The 17,915-nt window shown below is 36.7% G+C and overlaps 1 protein-coding gene across 1 annotated transcript in view; it reads left to right on the top strand.

The window, feature by feature from the left end:
* The window catches only part of Plaa (phospholipase A2 activating protein), a 40,654-nt gene that overhangs the window by 6,200 nt on the left and 16,539 nt on the right, over positions 1-17,915 (top strand). The window contains exons 2-10 of the mRNA XM_048359389.1: positions 739-932; positions 3,944-4,044; positions 4,128-4,248; positions 6,494-6,661; positions 7,079-7,214; positions 9,908-10,077; positions 12,703-12,860; positions 13,592-13,811; positions 16,085-16,153. Of these exons, the coding sequence (XP_048215346.1) occupies positions 739-932; positions 3,944-4,044; positions 4,128-4,248; positions 6,494-6,661; positions 7,079-7,214; positions 9,908-10,077; positions 12,703-12,860; positions 13,592-13,811; positions 16,085-16,153 (1,337 nt within the window). The remainder of the gene's footprint in view (positions 1-738; positions 933-3,943; positions 4,045-4,127; positions 4,249-6,493; positions 6,662-7,078; positions 7,215-9,907; positions 10,078-12,702; positions 12,861-13,591; positions 13,812-16,084; positions 16,154-17,915) is intronic.

Raw genomic sequence — 17,915 nt, 5'->3', positions numbered from 1 at the left:
CAGCTTCCTGAGTGTTAGGAAAATGGAGGAGAAAGGAAGGAAACAGGCTGGATTCAAATCTTCAACAACCTAGGACTGTTTATTGCCCATGAGGGGCACAGACCTACCCTTGAGTATGGAGTTTGTGGGGGAGGGGCTGGATTTGGGTTTGGGCTTCTATGGGTCTTAACAAGGAAGCTGGAAATTAAAACAAAACAAAAACAAAAACAGTCTATGGTCTCTTGGGGGCCAACAGTGGTGTCCTTGGCCAGGCCCAGAATGGAATATTTCACCTGGGAATGTTTCAGCTAAGGAAGGTCGGAATGACCTGCCTGTGGACAAGCATGTGTTTTGCTTGACTTGGGGCAATAAAGGGGAGTCAGTCCTTTACTGAGGAGCTAGGATTATATATAGGTGTGAGCTACCAGCATCCAACTTCTTTTTCGTACATGTTTTGCTCAAAGATGATGGTTTGCCACTTGAGCTACAACTCTCTATGTAGCTTTTAGCTGATTCATTAGAGATTAGAATCACTTGGATTTGTTTGCTTGGGCTGGTTTTGAATTTCTGTCCTCAGATCACAGCCTCCTGAGTAGCTGGGATTACAGGCATGAGGCACTAGTGTCCAGCTCAGTTTTTAAGATAGTATGTACTCCAGAGGTCACCATAGACACTACATATGAATGAGGACATTGATAGCTGTGTCCTTGGGTAAATTAGGGAACAAATGTATAGCTACTAATTACTTTGTCTTTCCAGTCCTAACAGGGGCTTTACAGAAATGCACTGTATGAGTGGCCACTCTAATTTTGTGTCTTGTGTATGCATCATACCCTCAAGTGACATGTACCCTCATGGACTAATTGCCACTGGAGGAAATGACCACAATATTTGCATTTTTTCACTGGATAGTCCTATGCCACTTTATATTTTAAAAGGTCACAAAAATACTGGTGAGTATAATACTCTGGTATTTTTATATTTGGAAGTTTTATCACTTGTAAAATGTATATATATTTTTTTCTCAAATTGTCAGTGTATTGTTCTACCTAGGGCTATGCTTATTTTACCTATAGGGGGATGATCTTTTGTATCATCTTATTTATGTAATTCCTATTACAAATATATTTGTAAATTTAAACATCAATATGTATATTCATATAAAAAACATATTTGTTGTTACAGTACTGGGGATGAACCCAGGGTTTCATGTATGATAGACATATGCCCTGCCTCTGAGCTACATCTCCAGATGATATGTATAAAAGAATGTTCAATTGTGTAAGCAAAGAGCTATGTAGTTTTAATATACTTTATGATTTTGTTTTCCATTATGTTATGTATAAAAGATGCTTGTCCTGGAAAACTAAGACTATTTCTTTTCATTTTGGCTGTCTTTATGCCTTAAGCTAAGACCTAGAGGGAGTGCGGGTCTGATATTTCTTGAAACTAAACTTTGTTATTTAATTATGAAAGACATACATACAGTCTTAAAGGGAAAACTATGCAACAGGAATATACTCAAATCTAGATTCTGTATTTCCTTTTTGTATTTTTTCTTTTCTTTCAGATAACTACTTTTCATGAACTTTGTTTTTTCAAAAAAGCTAATAGGTAGATTTACGTACCTCTTTTCTTATATAAAAGATTAGCTATACGTGATATTTTATCCTTATTTTTGCTTGATAACAGTCTTGGAAATTACTGTATTGCATTAATAGAAACCTTTTTTGATTTTATAGCTGTATAATACGTTATTGTGTAGCTGTGTAATTACTTTGGCTTAGTCACCTGGTCCTTTATGGTATAGACATGAGTGGTGGACATTGGGTTTTGTGTTAGCACCTGTAGTGTCATTACAGATAGCTGTGTGCAGATGTCATGTTCTTTTGTGATATCTTTTCTTCTAGTATCACATCTGTTACATTTACATATCAGTAGATACATGCATAAATTAGTTTTGTTTGATATAACCAGATCTTTTTGTTAAGAATTTTACCTGTTTTGCAATTATAGCAGAACTATATGGGGTCCCCATTTCCCTAAGAACAAAATATATTGTCAGGTTTTTAGGTTATGGCCAAAATGAAAAGTGAAAAATGAAGCTTTAATACAGGAGGGGTTTCCTTTACATTTAGGCTGTATTATATTAAAACAAGTCCCAGATCTCCATTGCATAATGTAAGAGTACTTTTCATTCACTCATCATGTTTAACATGAATCCGTAAGGAGATAGACTTTTCTCAGGGACTCAGGCTGATGAAACGACAATATGGTTAACAGCACACTGGCTCATAAGAGCATATGCCTTTCAATAAGGAACTACTATTCCATCTGCTCACAAATGTTAGTGTCATAGCTGTGTCTGGCTGCAGCTGGAGCAGAGAGTAACATCCTCTTATGTACCTGAAAATGCCCAGCTACCATAATGTGCCTTTGGGGCACATTATTATTCATATTGCTTCCTGTCCTGCAGGCAATGCTATACAGTCCAGAACTGACATCTAACATCAAGCCATAGTTAAGCGTGTCTGGGTGATGTATAGTATTCTAAATATCATGGGTGTGAGGACAATCTGGCTACAACATCTGTCACTCCATTGATTGCCAGGGTTGATACAGCTGATCTGGATAGCTAGGTGGGTGTCCCCTTTCTCCATCACCACTCCATGTGTGTCCCTTCCGAAGCTGTGAGCTCAGGTGAAGAGGATGACCATCCCGGATAGAGGAGGACCAGTCTTACGGTCAAGGGTATATCAGTAGCTGTGCTCCCTTGCTAGAACCTCCAAACAATCTCTTAAGTATCAGGCAAATGCTGCTCAGGTAGTTCTACATCAGGCCCATGAAATTCCTCTTTAATTCAGATATCTGTGAGTCCCAAAGTTTGCATGACTTCCATACGCAGTATATAATTGTGGGAAAGGAATAGGATGACCAGAAGAAAGCTACTGCTCAGAGAAGGGTACAGTGCAAAATAGTAGTTTCTTCTTTGTAGCCCGTCTGAAATCCAGGTAAGTGGCTGCTTTCAGAACCCGTACTCTGAGTTTAAAAGGAAACATAATGAATTTTCTTTTTCTCAGGAAAAAATTCCTAATCCATTTCTTTGTAGTTCTACTTCAATTCACTCTCCTTGTCCCTCACTTGACTGAATTCTTCCTTTTCTAAGATAATTTTTCATATTTATAATTTTCAGCCTGTATAATTTTATTTCAAGGAAATAGGATACTTAATGTTTCATCAGTTGATCATAGTTCTTTTTTTTTGTTGTTATGTACATAAAAGTGACCCTAAGTATCTAACCAACAGCATTTTAAAATTATTTGCCTTTGTTCATTTGTTTGTTTATTTAGACAGAGTCTTCCTGTATAGCCCAGGCTAACCTCAAACTTATCCTTCTGCATCAGCCTGTTCCATGCTTGGATTACAGGCATGTGGTACCACATCTGGCTGTACTATTCTCTGTCCGTTCTTAGATCTAGAAAGGAACATAGAGTCCATTTACTCAGACTTTTTTTTTTTTTTTTTTGGCCAGCCTTGGGGCTTGAACTTAAGGCTTGGGCACTGTCCCTGACTTTTTGCTCAAGGCTAGGCAATCTATTGCTTGAGCCACATCACCACTTCTTGCTTTTTCTGTTTATGTGGTACTGAGGAATTGAACCCAGGGCTTCATGCATGCAAGGCAAGTAACTCTACCACTAAGCCACATTCCCAGCCCTGTTTTCTTCATTTTGCTAAGTAGGAATTTGTGGTAAAATATTTATCATCTCTTAGGTCATATGGTTTGTATATGGTTCAACTAGACATGTATTCAGACATTTTGTCATAGAACCATGTTTCCATACAGTGGAAGTATAATTGGTTAGGTAGCTCTCACTTTAAAAGTGAGACATTGTAATACTTTAAAAACTTACAATAGTAAGCATGTTACATGAAAATTTGTTAACTGCTGACATTTTCCTTCTAGTTTGCAGTCTTTCATCTGGAAAATTTGGAACATTACTTAGTGGCTCATGGGACACTACTGCTAAAGTTTGGCTGAATGACAAATGCATGATGACTTTACAGGTATTTGTTTCTGTGTGAATATTCTAGATAATGAACTATGGAGATTCTTTGGCAGTTTAAATTGTTACCCATTCTATTCACAGGGCCATTCAGCAGCAGTGTGGGCAGTAAAAATTTTACCTGAGCAGGGCTTAATGTTAACTGGATCAGCAGACAAGACTATTAAACTGTGGAAGGCTGGAAGATGTGAGAGGACTTTTTCAGGTAAAATCAGAATGGACAATTTTTATGATATCCCTAAGTTTTTAGTTGCTCTGATGACTTTGTTTTTCTCAAAAGTTCATAAGCTTAAATAAAGGTGGTATTTGAAAAGGTTAGAAATTACAAAAAAAAAAATTGAAAAAACCTCAGTGTATTTCAGTGATTTAATATGAGCACTTGTAGGGCTAGGCACAGTAACTCATGTCCGTAATCCCAGCTTCTCAGAAGGAAGATATATAGAATATCACAGTATAAGGCCACTGCACGCAAAAAAAATTTATTAAGATTCATGTCAGTCAATAAGTTGGTTATTGCAGTATGAGATTAGTGCAGACAAAAAATTAGTAAGACCCTATCTCAGCCAATGATTTAGTTGTGATGGTGTATGCACCCGTAATCCTAGCTATGCAGAAGGCATAGTTGGCCCTGGACAATGATGTAAAACTTTATGTCAAAGAACTAAAGCAAAAAAGGGCGGAGGACGTGGCCCTGAGTTCAAATCCCAGTACTGTCCCTTGAACAAAAGAGGAATTGTAATTCTTTTCTGAAAGTTGATATTTAATTTTTTAAGTGATGAGGCTTTTAAAACAAGCATGTATAGGCTAATAAATACTGTCTAATTTATATTATATATGTGTATGTGTGGTACATATTATATGTACCTTCTGATAGGCAGTTATATTTTTAGTTACCATTTTAACATGGGGTGAAAATTAAAGCATCAGACTTATGGATGGTGGTTAGCAGTATTATCTTCATATCTGGAAAAGGACATCATTAATAGGTATTAAAGTACATCGTTTAATGATAACAAATTATAGATTTGGTTAATGGCTTAGTTTTGGGTAGGTAGTTTTTTAAAGCTCTAGCTATTAAATAACTCATGCTGGAGCATCTGCTGTTTAGTGTGTGTGTGTGTGTGCGTGTGTGCGTGCGTGTGCGTGCGTGCATGCGTGCGAGAGCACTGAGAATTGGACCCAATGCCTCGTCATGCCTCAGTCTCCCAAGTCCTAGGACTATGGGTTTATGTCATCACTCTTGGTTTGGTGTGAGATTTTGGGTTTTGTTTTTTTTTTGTCAGTCGTGGAGCTTGAACTCTAGGACTGCACACTGTCCCTGTCTTCTTTTTGCTTAAGGCTAGCACTCTACCACTTGAGCCACAGCACCACTTCTAGCTTTTTCCGTATAGGTGGTGCTGAGGAATTGAACCCAGGGCTTCATGTATACAAGGCAAGCACTCTACCACTAGGCCGTGTTCCCAGTGCTGTTCCCAGCACTTTTGGGTTGTTTTTCCCCTTCATTTTTTTGCTTAGAAGTTTATCACTATACTGAATAATATTTCAAGAAGCTCCTTTATATTTTAGTGATTTTTCTTTTAAGTTCTGAATTATTTATTTATACTGTTATTGTGAAGGTGATGTACAGATGGGTTATACTTACATAAGTCAGGTAAAGAGTACATTACTTTCTGGACAATTTCACCCCTTCCAAGATGCCCCCTTATACAAATATAAGTATAGATAAAAAATGGATGAGTTATATAATTAAGCATTTCTATATTTCTGGCTTTATAAAATGTATGTCATATATTTGTGATAACTAATCTTAAACTGAGAATGAATATGGAAGTATTTTGACTTGAATCTCACTTCCATTATTAGTTTTGAAGTTTCAGGGTATTTTATCAAATTTATCCTGTTTTTTTTTGGTCAGTCCTGGGGCTTGGACTCAAGGCCTGAGCAGTCCTGGCTTCTTTTTGCTCAAGGCTAGCACTCTACTTCTTGAGCCACAGTGCCACTTATGGTTTTTTCTGTTTATGTGGTACTGAGGAGTCTAACCCAGGGCTTTGTGCACGCTAGGCAAGCAGTCTACCACTAAGCCACATTCTTAGCCCCTGTCATTTATGTTTCATATTTTCTTGTTACAGCTGTGTATTGTGACTTTTGTTATTTATTCTTGTTATTTTGAAAGAAAACTTGAAACTGAATTGTGAAAAGAAAATAAGGAATTTTGGGGATCCAAGTACTGTTTCTGGAGTTCTTAGAAAATAATATGGAATAGATGTGATAAATGTAAAGTGACTTCCCAAGTCTGGTAATTTAAAAATATTGCCTGACTAGAGGGTAGCTCCTTGGGACAGCAAAATTTCTCTAACTTGAAAAGTCAGTTTTAAAAAATTATAATGTTAGTAAAATATGTAGTGCTAACAACGATATATATGTGTATATATATATTCTTTTTAATGTAGGGCATGAAGACTGTGTCAGAGGGTTGGCAATTTTGAGTGAAACAGAATTTCTTTCTTGTGCAAATGATGCTAGTATCAGAAGGTGGCAGATCACTGGCGAGTGTCTTGAAGTGTACTATGGACATACAAATTACATTTATAGCATTTCTGTCTTCCCTAATTGTAGAGGTAAGATTATCACCTGCCGTGCATTTGAAATTTTGTATTATACATTATTTCATTCCATTCTTGACATGGGAGAAGAAAGCTCATTACTTAAGTCAGCTATTATTTCTTATATGTTTATTTCTTAGTGGAGAAAATTGTGTGACCATCTTTGTATTCAGATTAATTGGTTATGTTCTAAAAAAGTTTTTGAGCATCGCATCTGAGGAAAGCTTTATATAATTTATTGGTGCAAAGTATAAGATAGTAAATGAATGAAAATGTCGTTTTTCAAAATTGTATATACGTGATAAGTTAGATTTGCAACTAATTTTTAAATATATTGAATGTAGGGATGTTAGTATATCTAGTTAGAAAGATGTTGTTTATATATACTTGACTTTTATCTAAACATTTTTTTCTGGTTTTATTTTATTTTAGATTTTGTGACAACTGCAGAAGACAGATCTCTGAGAATCTGGAAACATGGGGAATGTGCTCAGACAATCCGACTTCCAGCTCAGTCCATATGGTGCTGCTGTGTGCTGGATAATGGTGACATTGTGGTTGGTGCAAGGTATTTATATTCTGGTCACTCAATAAATTTTATATTTAACTAAGCTTTTGGTAGTCAGTAGAGTACACAGAGGTAAGCCATTGAAATTTCAGATGAACTGAGAGGATTATATGAACATAAAGTATACTAGCGATAACTTTTATACTTTTATAACTTTTATGGTGATATGTGCTTTATTACAAAAGTAGTTTTTATTTTATTTTTTGCCATTCCTGGGACTTGGTCTCAGTGCCTGAGCACTGTCCCTGGCTTCATTTTGCTCAAGGCTAATACTACTACTTGAGCCACAGCACCACTTCTGACTTTTTCTGTTTATGTGTTACTGAGAAATCAAACCCAGGGCAAGCACTAGGCAAGCACTCTACCACTAAGCTACATTTCCAGCCCCTACAAAGGTATTTTAAAGTTTAACTTACATAGTTGTAAAAATAGTCAATGCAGACGAAATTAGATAAAGTAGAGTTCATTGTGGTAGAACTTTCTGGAGAAGCCCAGTTGGAAGATTTTGGAAGATGATGAGTAGTAACTTTGTAAAATTAGTTATAGCTAGATACTGGTGGCTCATGCCTATAATTCTAGCTACTCACTAGGCTGAGAACTGAGAATTGTGTTTTGAAGCCATCTTGGCTAGGGAAGTCCATGAGACCTTCCATCTAATTAACCACTAGCAAACCAGAAGTGGTGCTGTGGGAATGCCGCCCTTGATTGAAAAAAGATCAGTAATAAAGCTTAAATCCTAAATTTAAGCTCCATGACTGACAAAAAAAAATAATTAATTATGAGGGGAATTATATATTTCCACACATTTACAATATATTCAAATCAATCTCCCTTTTCCAAGACAATCTCAAAATTTATTACTGCTAGTTCTATTTCTTAGTGGCTCACATTTTGGAAGTGGTAGAGAAAAAGTTAAATAAGAAGAGATAAAGAGGGACTGGGAGTATGTCCTAATGGCAAGAGTGCTTGCCTCCTACACATGAAGCTCTCGGTTCTATTCCCCAGCACCACATATATGTAAAACGGCCAGAAGGGGCGCTGTGGCTCAGGTGGCAGAGTGCTAGCCTTGAGTGGGAAGAAGCTGTAGGGACGGTGCTCAGGCCCTGAGTCCAAGGCCCAGGACTGGCCAAAAAAAAAAAAAGAAGAGATAAAGAAGTATTTGAGGAAATGTATCCAGAAAAGGAACAAAGACTACTCTGCCACTGAAGGCAAAAAGAAAAAAAAAGTGTGTGTGTTGGGGTGGGGAGGGGGATGAGGCAACCTAAGGGATAAAAATTCTAATAAAGTCCAAGAGCTTTTTTTTTTTTTTTTTTAAACTTGGGCAAGGTGCTGATTTGCTGTTTTAGGTATTCTTTTTCTCCCAAGCATCTTAAAAGTTAAAGAAAAATATCAAGAAAGCAGCTAAGAGCTGGTGGTTCATGCCTATAATCCTAGCTACTCCGAAGACTGAAATCTGAGGGTTGCAGTTCAAAGCCAGCCTGGACAGGAAAGTCCCTGAGATTCTTGTTTCCAACTAACTACCAAAAATGTGGAAGTAGAGTTTTGGCTTAAAATGGTAGAGTGCTGGCTTTGAGTACAAGAGCTCAGAGACAGTGCCCAAGCCCTGAGTTAAAGCCCCAGGACCATAACAACCAAAATAAATAAATAAAGTGTAAAAATATGTTAGAAAGTTACAACGAAACATTCTCCAGGATTGAGTAGAATTAATAGAATTGAAAGTAGCTAACCTATTTCTCTTACTTTAACTTTTAGAATTGAGAAATCTTGCAAATGGTTTTGTCAGAATAAATGTTGAGGTCTTTCAGTCTACAAAGAGGCCATATTTTTCTTTGGTTGAGATTAAATTACTAGTTACTGCCATAGTAAAGAATACCATGCTTTCTAATGAATATTTGGTATTTTATAAAAAGCCTTTTGGAAAGTAAACCCTTGGTTTGTGTTTCCTGTTTGTATTTTTAATTGGCTTATACTAGCTATACAGTGAGAGGAGGATTTCATTATTTGATCATTACACATCGTTGTACTGTATCCCAATCAAGTTTCACTCCTTTCCTTATGTGTTCTCTGCTACATCTTCCTACTATGTATGTGTTTCTTTTTTTTTTTTTTTAATTCTTTTGCTCGAGGCTAGTGTTCTCAAGTGAGCGAGCCATGGCTCTCCTTCTGACTTTTTGATGATTAATTGGAGATAAGAGTCCCATGAATTTTGCTGCCTGACCTGCCTTCAAACCAAAATCCTCAGATCTCAGCCTCTTGAGTACCTAGAATTATATGTGTGAGCCACCAGTTCATGACTGTTTTTATTTTTTTGAGATTGTCTGTCTAGGTAGTCCAGGCTAGCCTTGAACTCACTATACAGCCCAAGCTACATGAAGAGATGCCAGGCTACATTTAGAGATGTGCACTACCACACCTCTTTGACCCTTGCCCTATAGTATAATATCTATGTAAAAGTGACTTTAACAGTAAGCACTATTTCTCTAAATAGTAAGCATTTTGAAAATTGTTTTAAATATATCTTTCTTTTCTCTGCCAATAACTTTTTTAATACCTGAAATGATAATCAGTAATATGTGCTGACATTGGCATAGTGCTATACTCAGCAATAAATGCATAGTAATGTTTTTCATATTTGTAAATGCAAATTATTGTACTGTGGCAATGACTTTTAAAATTAGTGTTTTTCCTCCTAGTGATGGTATTATTCGAGTGTTTACAGAATCAGAGGACCGGACAGCAAGTGCTGAAGAAATCAAGGCTTTTGAAAAAGAACTCTCTCAGGCAACCATTGATTCTAAAACTGGTGATCTAGGGGATATTAAAGCTGAGCAGCTTCCTGGGAGAGAGCATTTGAATGAACCTGGTAACTATTTAGTATATCTGGTAGTTTAAAAATGCTACCATGTTTGCTTTTGGGAATACTAAGAATGATAAAGAAAAGAAATGTTATTCTCATTGATAGAGACTTTTTTGGAGATTTTTTTTTTTTTTTTTTACTATGACACAACTGCTATGAGAAAACTCATGCTCCTCTACCTCACAATTTAAGCTTTAAGTGAAGTTTCTCATAATAGGAATATTTTATTTTCTATGTTGGTCTTGGGGCTTGCACTTAGGGACTTGGTGCTGCCCCTGTGCTTTTTGAATAAGGTTAGGGCTATATCACTTGAGCCATACCTCTATTTATGTCGTTGAATTGGAGATAAAAGTTTCCTGGAATTTCCTGCTCAGGTTGGCTTGGAACTGCAATCCTTAGCACCTGTGCCTTAGGTACAAGTGGTTGGCTGGAGTTTTTCTTTTCAATAAATTTCCCCGCACTTAGCTCAGAATTGATAAATATTTAAAAGTAACACTTTTTGGGCAGTTGGATTTCATGGAAGAGGTTGTACAGACTGAACATGAAAATGAATTTAAATAAAGTAATTATATGTGCCAGGTGGCACACTCTTGTAATTCTACCAATCTGGTTGGCCAAGGTAGAATCTCAAGTTGAGGCTAGCCTGGACAAGTTAGCAAGGTCTTATCTCAAAATAAAAAAAGAAGGGCCATGTGGTGTAGTTTAGTGAAAGATGGCTTGCCTAGCATGCACAAGTTCCTAAGTTTAATTTTAAAACAAGAGGAGGAGGGTAGTAAAAACTCAGGGCCTGGATGGTTTTTTTTTTGTTTTTTTTTTTCTCTAGGCTAGTGCTCTACCACTTGAGCTACAGGACCACTTCTGGCTTTTTTGGGTAGTTGATTGGAGATAAGGAGCTTATGGCTTTCCTGCCCTGTGTGGTTTCAGACCACAGTCCTCAGATCTGTCTCCTGAGTAGCTGGGATTAGAGCAGTGAGCCACTGGTAGCTGTTTGGCTTTCCTTGTAGTCTTTAAGCAACTACCACACGTAGACTACATATTTACAGCTGGAAAGACTAACATATCCTCTGTTGTACTACATTATCTGAGTAAGGCTGAACTTTATTTTAATCAAAACAACAGATTATTAAGAGGAGAAATGATGAATTAGGACAGAACTGGCATATATCTTATCTGCTCAGATTCTGATTTTACTTAGTCATGTGATGTCGAGGGACTGCTAGAGGGAAGGAGCTGGTAATGAGGTCTAGCCACACCTCTGTCTTAAGGAAGAGCAATAGGAATATTAGGAAGATAACCACCACCTAGTGCCTTCTTCAGAAGGGAGACATTTAAGTAAAGTTCTTAGGGAAACAAAGAAATAGCTGAGCACAGCAACATCCCTCTGTTTCTAGCTAGTTGGGATGCTGAGGCTGGAATATTGCCTGAGTCCGGTAATTACAAGCTAGCTTGCACAATATAGAAAGACTGTCTCAAAAAAAACCCAAAAAGTTGAGAAGGTAAGCAAAAGAGCCAAATCTGTATGAGAAGTGTCATAAGTAAAATAAATAGCTACTTTAAGGCTTTTAGCATTCCTCTTTGAAGAAAATGGCTCTAGTGGAGTGATGAAGGATTTAGAATCCTACAAGGGAGGTCAGAGAGGATAGAGAGGCCTTCATATGCCACTCCAGGAAGTTAGTCTTTTACAAAGAGTAAGATGACAAGCCTCAGAAGAGTTTTTTGCTGAACAGTTTTAAGACTTAACCTTTTGAATGAATTTCTGTGGCTGCTGTGAGTAGGACCTGAAGCAGAAATTGGAAATCATTCAGTCAGTCCAATTAGTAAACAATAGAGTCTTGTAGAGTCTTGTAGGGATAATGATAAAGGTGTAAAATCAGCTTTCTAGATAGACTTTCCTTTTAAAGGACAAGCTGAGAGGAACTGCAGAAGGATTGGCCATGGGTTTGACAAATGTCAGACTTCTTAACAGTTCTGGCCTGAGCTATTGGAAATATGGAAAACCTTTACTGCAATGAAATGTCTGATTTTCTAACCAACTTGTTTTACTTTAGTGAATCGGTTACTTTCATTTTTTTCAGTATTGGGGATTGGACTTGGTGTTGCCCTTGCTTGGCAAGTGCTCTGACACTTGAGCCACATGTCCCACTGGAATCACATTTTTTTAAGTCCTTATTTAATAAAACTTCCTTTTAGCTGCCATTTTCTTTTTGTCATTTTCTAGTAACATTACTAGAAATATTATTTAATAAAGGTTTCGCTTCACCAAAATACAGGCTGCCTTTTATGGATAATCTTTATTGCTAAGAATTTGTTTTATCTAAGCCGGCTGCTGGTGCCTCATGCCTGTAATCCTAGTTACTCAGGAGTTTGAGATCTGAAGATCATGGTTCAAAGCTAGCACAGGCTAGAATCTTCTTGAGACTCTAAATTAGCCACCAGGCATGTGGAAGTAGAGCTGTGGCTCAAATGGTAGAACAGTAGCCTTGAGTGATAAAGGTCAGGGACAGTGGCTAGGCCCTGTTTAAGCCCCATAACCGGCCAAAAGAAAGGTGGTTTTGTTTTTTTTTTTAATCTAAATGTTTTGCAATTCTGCTTTGCCATTCTACTTTTTATTTTCAAAAATTTTGTCTTAAGGTACCAGAGAAGGACAGACTCGTCTAATCAGAGATGGGGAGAGAGTGGAAGCTTATCAGTGGAGTATTAGTGAAGGGAGGTGGATGAAAATTGGTGATGTTGTTGGCTCTTCTGGTGCTACTCAACAAACATCTGGAAAAGTTTTATATGAAGGGAAAGTATGTCAACTTCTACTTTCTAATTACCATTTTCTTAAACTATTAAGCAAACTAAAGGTTTTCTTTTTCTCGTGCTGATAAAATTTTCTTGGTGTTCTGCCTTTTAAGAGTATATTACTGTGGGAAAAGTTTCTTCTTTCCCTATCATGAAGTAGATTAAAACAATAAGAGCACAAGCTTTCTATGTAGAAAACTGCATGTAGCAGATAAATTAGCATAATCTATCTTTTAGAAGTTCCCATATATAACTTCCAGTCATTTGGGATTAGGAGTTTCTGTGCCTGATGTTTAATACTTGACTCTCTTTATCTTGGCAAGATATGAAGGACCTCGCAGAACCTTACTTACAGTGCCAGCAGAATGGGCACTGTGATAGCTGCTTGGTCTTGAGAATAACAAAGAAACCCTCCTCAGGCTCTGGAATAAAAGACAGTTTATAATCTATCTTGTGTCTCTACTACCTCTGCCCAGTGAAATACTAATCGTATAGCACTTGCAGACAATGCAGTTCATTTGCCAATAAATAAGTAAATCGACACTATTTTGTAGCACGTGCAGACAAAGCAGCTCATTTGCCAATAAATAGTAAATAAACACTATTTTGTTATGTATCTTCATTTAATTTGTATGTCTTCTCTGTGTATATATATAAAATCTGTGTTTTGTTTTTTGAGATTAACATGCAAATAAGAAAATTGGTAATCATTTATCTTTGTTTCATATTCTTATAGGAATTTGATTACGTTTTCTCAATTGATGTCAATGAAGGTGGTCCATCCTACAAATTGCCATATAATATCAGTGATGATCCCTGGCTAGCTGCATACAACTTCTTACAGAAGAATGATTTGAATCCCATGTTTTTGGATCAAGTGGCTAAATTTATTATTGATAACACAAAAGGTCAGACATTGGGACTTGGAAACACTAGCTTTTCAGATCCATTTACAGGTGAGTTGGGGTTTGTATTGGGTGCTACATATTCTTCATTGATAGGTTTTATTTTTATTTGGGTTTGTTAGGGGTTTTGGGGGGGGGGTATTGAGGATGGAACCCAAGATCTTGAGCATACCTAAACACATTCTTTACAATGAACTCTACTCCCATTTTTCTGATGTGTAAATACCCCTTATGACTAGCTGTTTAAGTAAAAACCATGATCTAACATTCATATTTTATAAGCTTCAAGTCAAACAGTATTTTATTTTATAGAAATACAAATTTCTTGAAAAATACAACTTCACTGTAAACTAAATAAAATTAAGGTATTTTAAAGTTTGAAATGTATATGTAAGCTGTATATAGTCCTCTTACACCCCTGTTCTCTACTGCCAAGCTATATATCCCCTAGACCCTACTTACTTTTTCATTTAAAAAAGTATACGTTATTTTGAAATTTAGTAAAAAAGGCATTTCGTTTTCACATGAGGCCAAACTGGTTAGTTGTGTGTTAACTAGGACTGAAGTCTGGGTGTGTAATGTATATTTCACATGTTCATTTTAAGTTATTTGTAATACAGTAAATGAACTACCTAAAATATTATTAATGGGTTTAAGGATCCACACCAGCCTTTAAATTATAACCTAAGTTGTAGTAATAATCTGCTTTCTGGCTCTCACAAAATAATTATGATATAAGAAATAGAATCTAGAGAACTACAATATAGGAAGAAGTAGAATGTCTCCTTTTTGTGTAAGGCTAATTATAGATTCTTTTCTTTTTTCTTTTTTTTTCCCCAGTCCTGAGGCTTGAATTCAGGGCCTGAGCACTGTCCCTGACTTCTTTTTGCTCGAGGCTAGCAGTCTACCACTTGAGCCACAGCGCCACTTCTGGCTTTTTCTGTATGTGTAGTCCTGAGGAATTGAACCTAGGGCTTCATGTATACGACGCAAGCACTCTACCACTAGGCCATATTCCCAGCCCCTGTGTAAGGCTAATTATAAATTGAAATTTCAAAATAGGAACTTAATATTTTTCTCTGTGGGGTAGTGGGTGTTGCTGGGGATTTAACGCAGAACATTGTCCATTCTAAGTAAGTGCTCTTTTTAGTTTAGCCTGCTAACAGCTGACTAGTTAGATTTTGTTTTGTTTTCAATTTTAATTAGCGTACTTTTCTTTTTACAAAAATGAGGATTTCATTGGTATATTTCCACAGGTGTACAATGTAATTCATTTTGGGGCTACTATGTTACTCAAGCTGGCTTCAAATTCTCAGTCCTCCTTGCTGGGCAAGCAGTCTTGCGATAGAGCTATACCAGGCTCCCTGTCATCATTTCTGACTTTTTCATGTGCCAATGCTTTTACTTGTTCTACAATAACCCTACATCTTCTTCCTGTCTCAAATTCTTGTATACGTGTTCAGTTCCATGTTTCTAAATTATCTCCTCTACTTCTATCTTTGTAGTGCAAAATTCCATTGCTCATTCTATTGCCTGCATGTTGATTTAGTTGTTACTAAATTATAAATGATTTAACCTTCAAATCCTTGTACTTATTAGCACACATACAAAAAAAGTGATTCTACCTGGATATTTCTGTTGTTGGAATTTCAGACTACAGGATGGAAACAGTAAAACACATTTTAGGAAATCTGTCAGCTGCTTGACTTGTTTTGTTCTTTAGGTACCAAGCTCATCAGAATGTTGACATATCTTTTTATAGATCTGATTATATCCCTAGAGGCACAAATATTCTCACATACCCATATACTTATAAATGTGTAAATGGGAATGTTTGTAACTTTCATTCACCTTGTGATTCTTTTCTTCAATGAGTTAAAAACTTAGTGGATGCTAGCTACTTTTTTCCTTATCAGCAAGTATACTATTTGACACTTGAATTAATGAGCCCAGGGCTTTTCTAAAACACTTAATGCTTTTGGTTTGGATAGCAACTGTAGCAGCAGCATTCTAGAATTTGTATGTTTGTATTATTACCGTTAGAGTTCACCTGAAGTTTTCATTGCTATATTTGAATCCACTTAATATTTATGTATTTGGCTAGATGAAAGGTCATTAAAGTTAGGAAAAATAAACTTATGGTAATCACTGAAATTTTCGTTTGTTCTCAGCTATAAGGCTACTGACTAATTTCTGTTATTCTACCATGTTGACAGCTTTGCCTTGCAGTTTTTCCCCCCAAATTCTTTTAATGTAAGCATTGTGCTATTCATGAAATTCAGGATTTTGCTGTACTTAGGATTTCGTTTGTTTTGCATGCACAGGTGGCGGTCGGTATGTTCCAGGTTCTTCAGGATCTTCCAATACTCTTCCAACAGCAGATCCTTTCACAGGTAGGATACAGATTTGATTACTATATCCTTCACTAGATAGCAGTTTGCATTATTTGGCTTTACAGTTTTAGAAGGTTTTTTTTTTTCCCCCTGATCCTGACTTGAACTCATGACCTGAGTGCTAAGTGCTATCCCTGAGCCTCTTTGTGCTCAGGGCTCATGCTCTCTATCCATTGAGCCGCAGCGCCACTTGCATTTTTTTTCTGAGCAATTTATTGGGGATGAGAGTTTTACAGAATTCTGCTTGGTCTGGCTTCAAACCATGATCCTCAGATCTCAGCCTCCTGAGTAGGATTACAGGCACAAGCCACCAGTATCCAGTGAGGTTTTTATCTAATAATATAATTCATTTATTCTATATTTTCACTTTTAAGAGATATCATTTTGACTTCTAATTTTTGAATTTTTTTCTGAAAGGTTTTGTTTTTCTTATGTTGATTTCCATCTGATTTTTAAATTGCATACTATTTCTTGTTGGTTTTGTGTGTGTGTGTGTGTGTCTTTTTTTCTTTTTCAAATTTTTATTATCAAACTGATGTACAGAGAGGTTACAGTTTCATACATTAGGCATTGGATACATTTCTTGTACGGTTTGTTACCTTGTCCCTCATTCCCCATCCCCCCTCCCGCTTTCCCCCCATGAGTTGTTCAGTTCACTTAAACCAAACAGTTTTGCAAGTATTGCAAAGTATTGGCCAGAATTTTATTGATAATTTTTGCGTCTATGTTCATCAGGGAAATTGGTCTATAGTCCTCTTTCCTTGATGAGTCCCTGCCTGGTTTTGGGATGAGGGTTATACTGGCTTCATAGCATGTGTCTGGTAGTGAATGTTCTCTTTCAATTTCATTGAAGAGTTTGAGAAATATTGGTGTGAGTTCTGTTTTGAAGGCCTTGTAGAATTCTGCAGTGAATCTGTCTGGACCTGGGCTTTTCTTGGATGGGAGCTCATTTATTGCCATTTCTATTTCAATACTGGATATGGGTCTGTTTAGAAGGTTTTAATCTTCATGGTTGAGTTTGGGGATATGAATTTTTTCTAGGAAATCATCCATTTCTTCCAAGTTCTCGAATTTGTTGGCATAAAGGTTTGCAAAATAGTCCCTTATTATTTTCTGAATTTCGGTTATTTCTGTGCTGATGTTACCTGTTTCATCTCTTATCTTGTTTATTTGAGTGTGCTTCCTTCGTTTTTGGTCGTTTGCCAGGGGTCTGTCTATCTTGTTGATTTTTTCAAAGAACCAACTCTTTGTTTTGATTCTATCGATGGTTTTTTTGTCTCTTAATTGATTTAATTCTGATTTGATTTTAATTATTTGCTTCCATCTATTGACTTGGGGTTTGGCTTGTTGTTCTCTTTCAAGGAAATTAAGGTGCTTCCTTAAATTATTGAGTTGCTTTTCCTCCAGTTTGTTGGTGTATGCACTCAGAGATATAAATTTTCCTCTGAGTACTGCCTTTGCTGTGTCCCAAAGGAGCTGGTACTTTGTGTCCTCATCTTGGTTGAATTCCATAGACATTTGAATTTCTGTTTTAATTTCTTCAATGAGCCACTGATGATTCAGCAGTGTGTTGTTTAGTCTCCATGAATTTTAGGATTTTCTGTGGTGGCTATTTGAGTTGAGCTCTAATTTTATTCCATTGTGGTCTGAGAGAATGCAGGGAATGGTTTTGATACTTCTGAATTTGTAGAGATTTTCTCTGTGCCCTAAGATGTGATCTATTTTGGAGAATGTTCGATGTGCTGCGGAGAAGAATGTGTAT

Source organism: Perognathus longimembris, chromosome 1, assembly GCF_023159225.1.
Source record: "Perognathus longimembris pacificus isolate PPM17 chromosome 1, ASM2315922v1, whole genome shotgun sequence".
NCBI lineage: Eukaryota > Metazoa > Chordata > Mammalia > Rodentia > Heteromyidae > Perognathus > Perognathus longimembris.
Note: the sequence above shows the minus strand (reverse complement) of the source record. Positions and strands in the feature narration are given on the sequence as shown.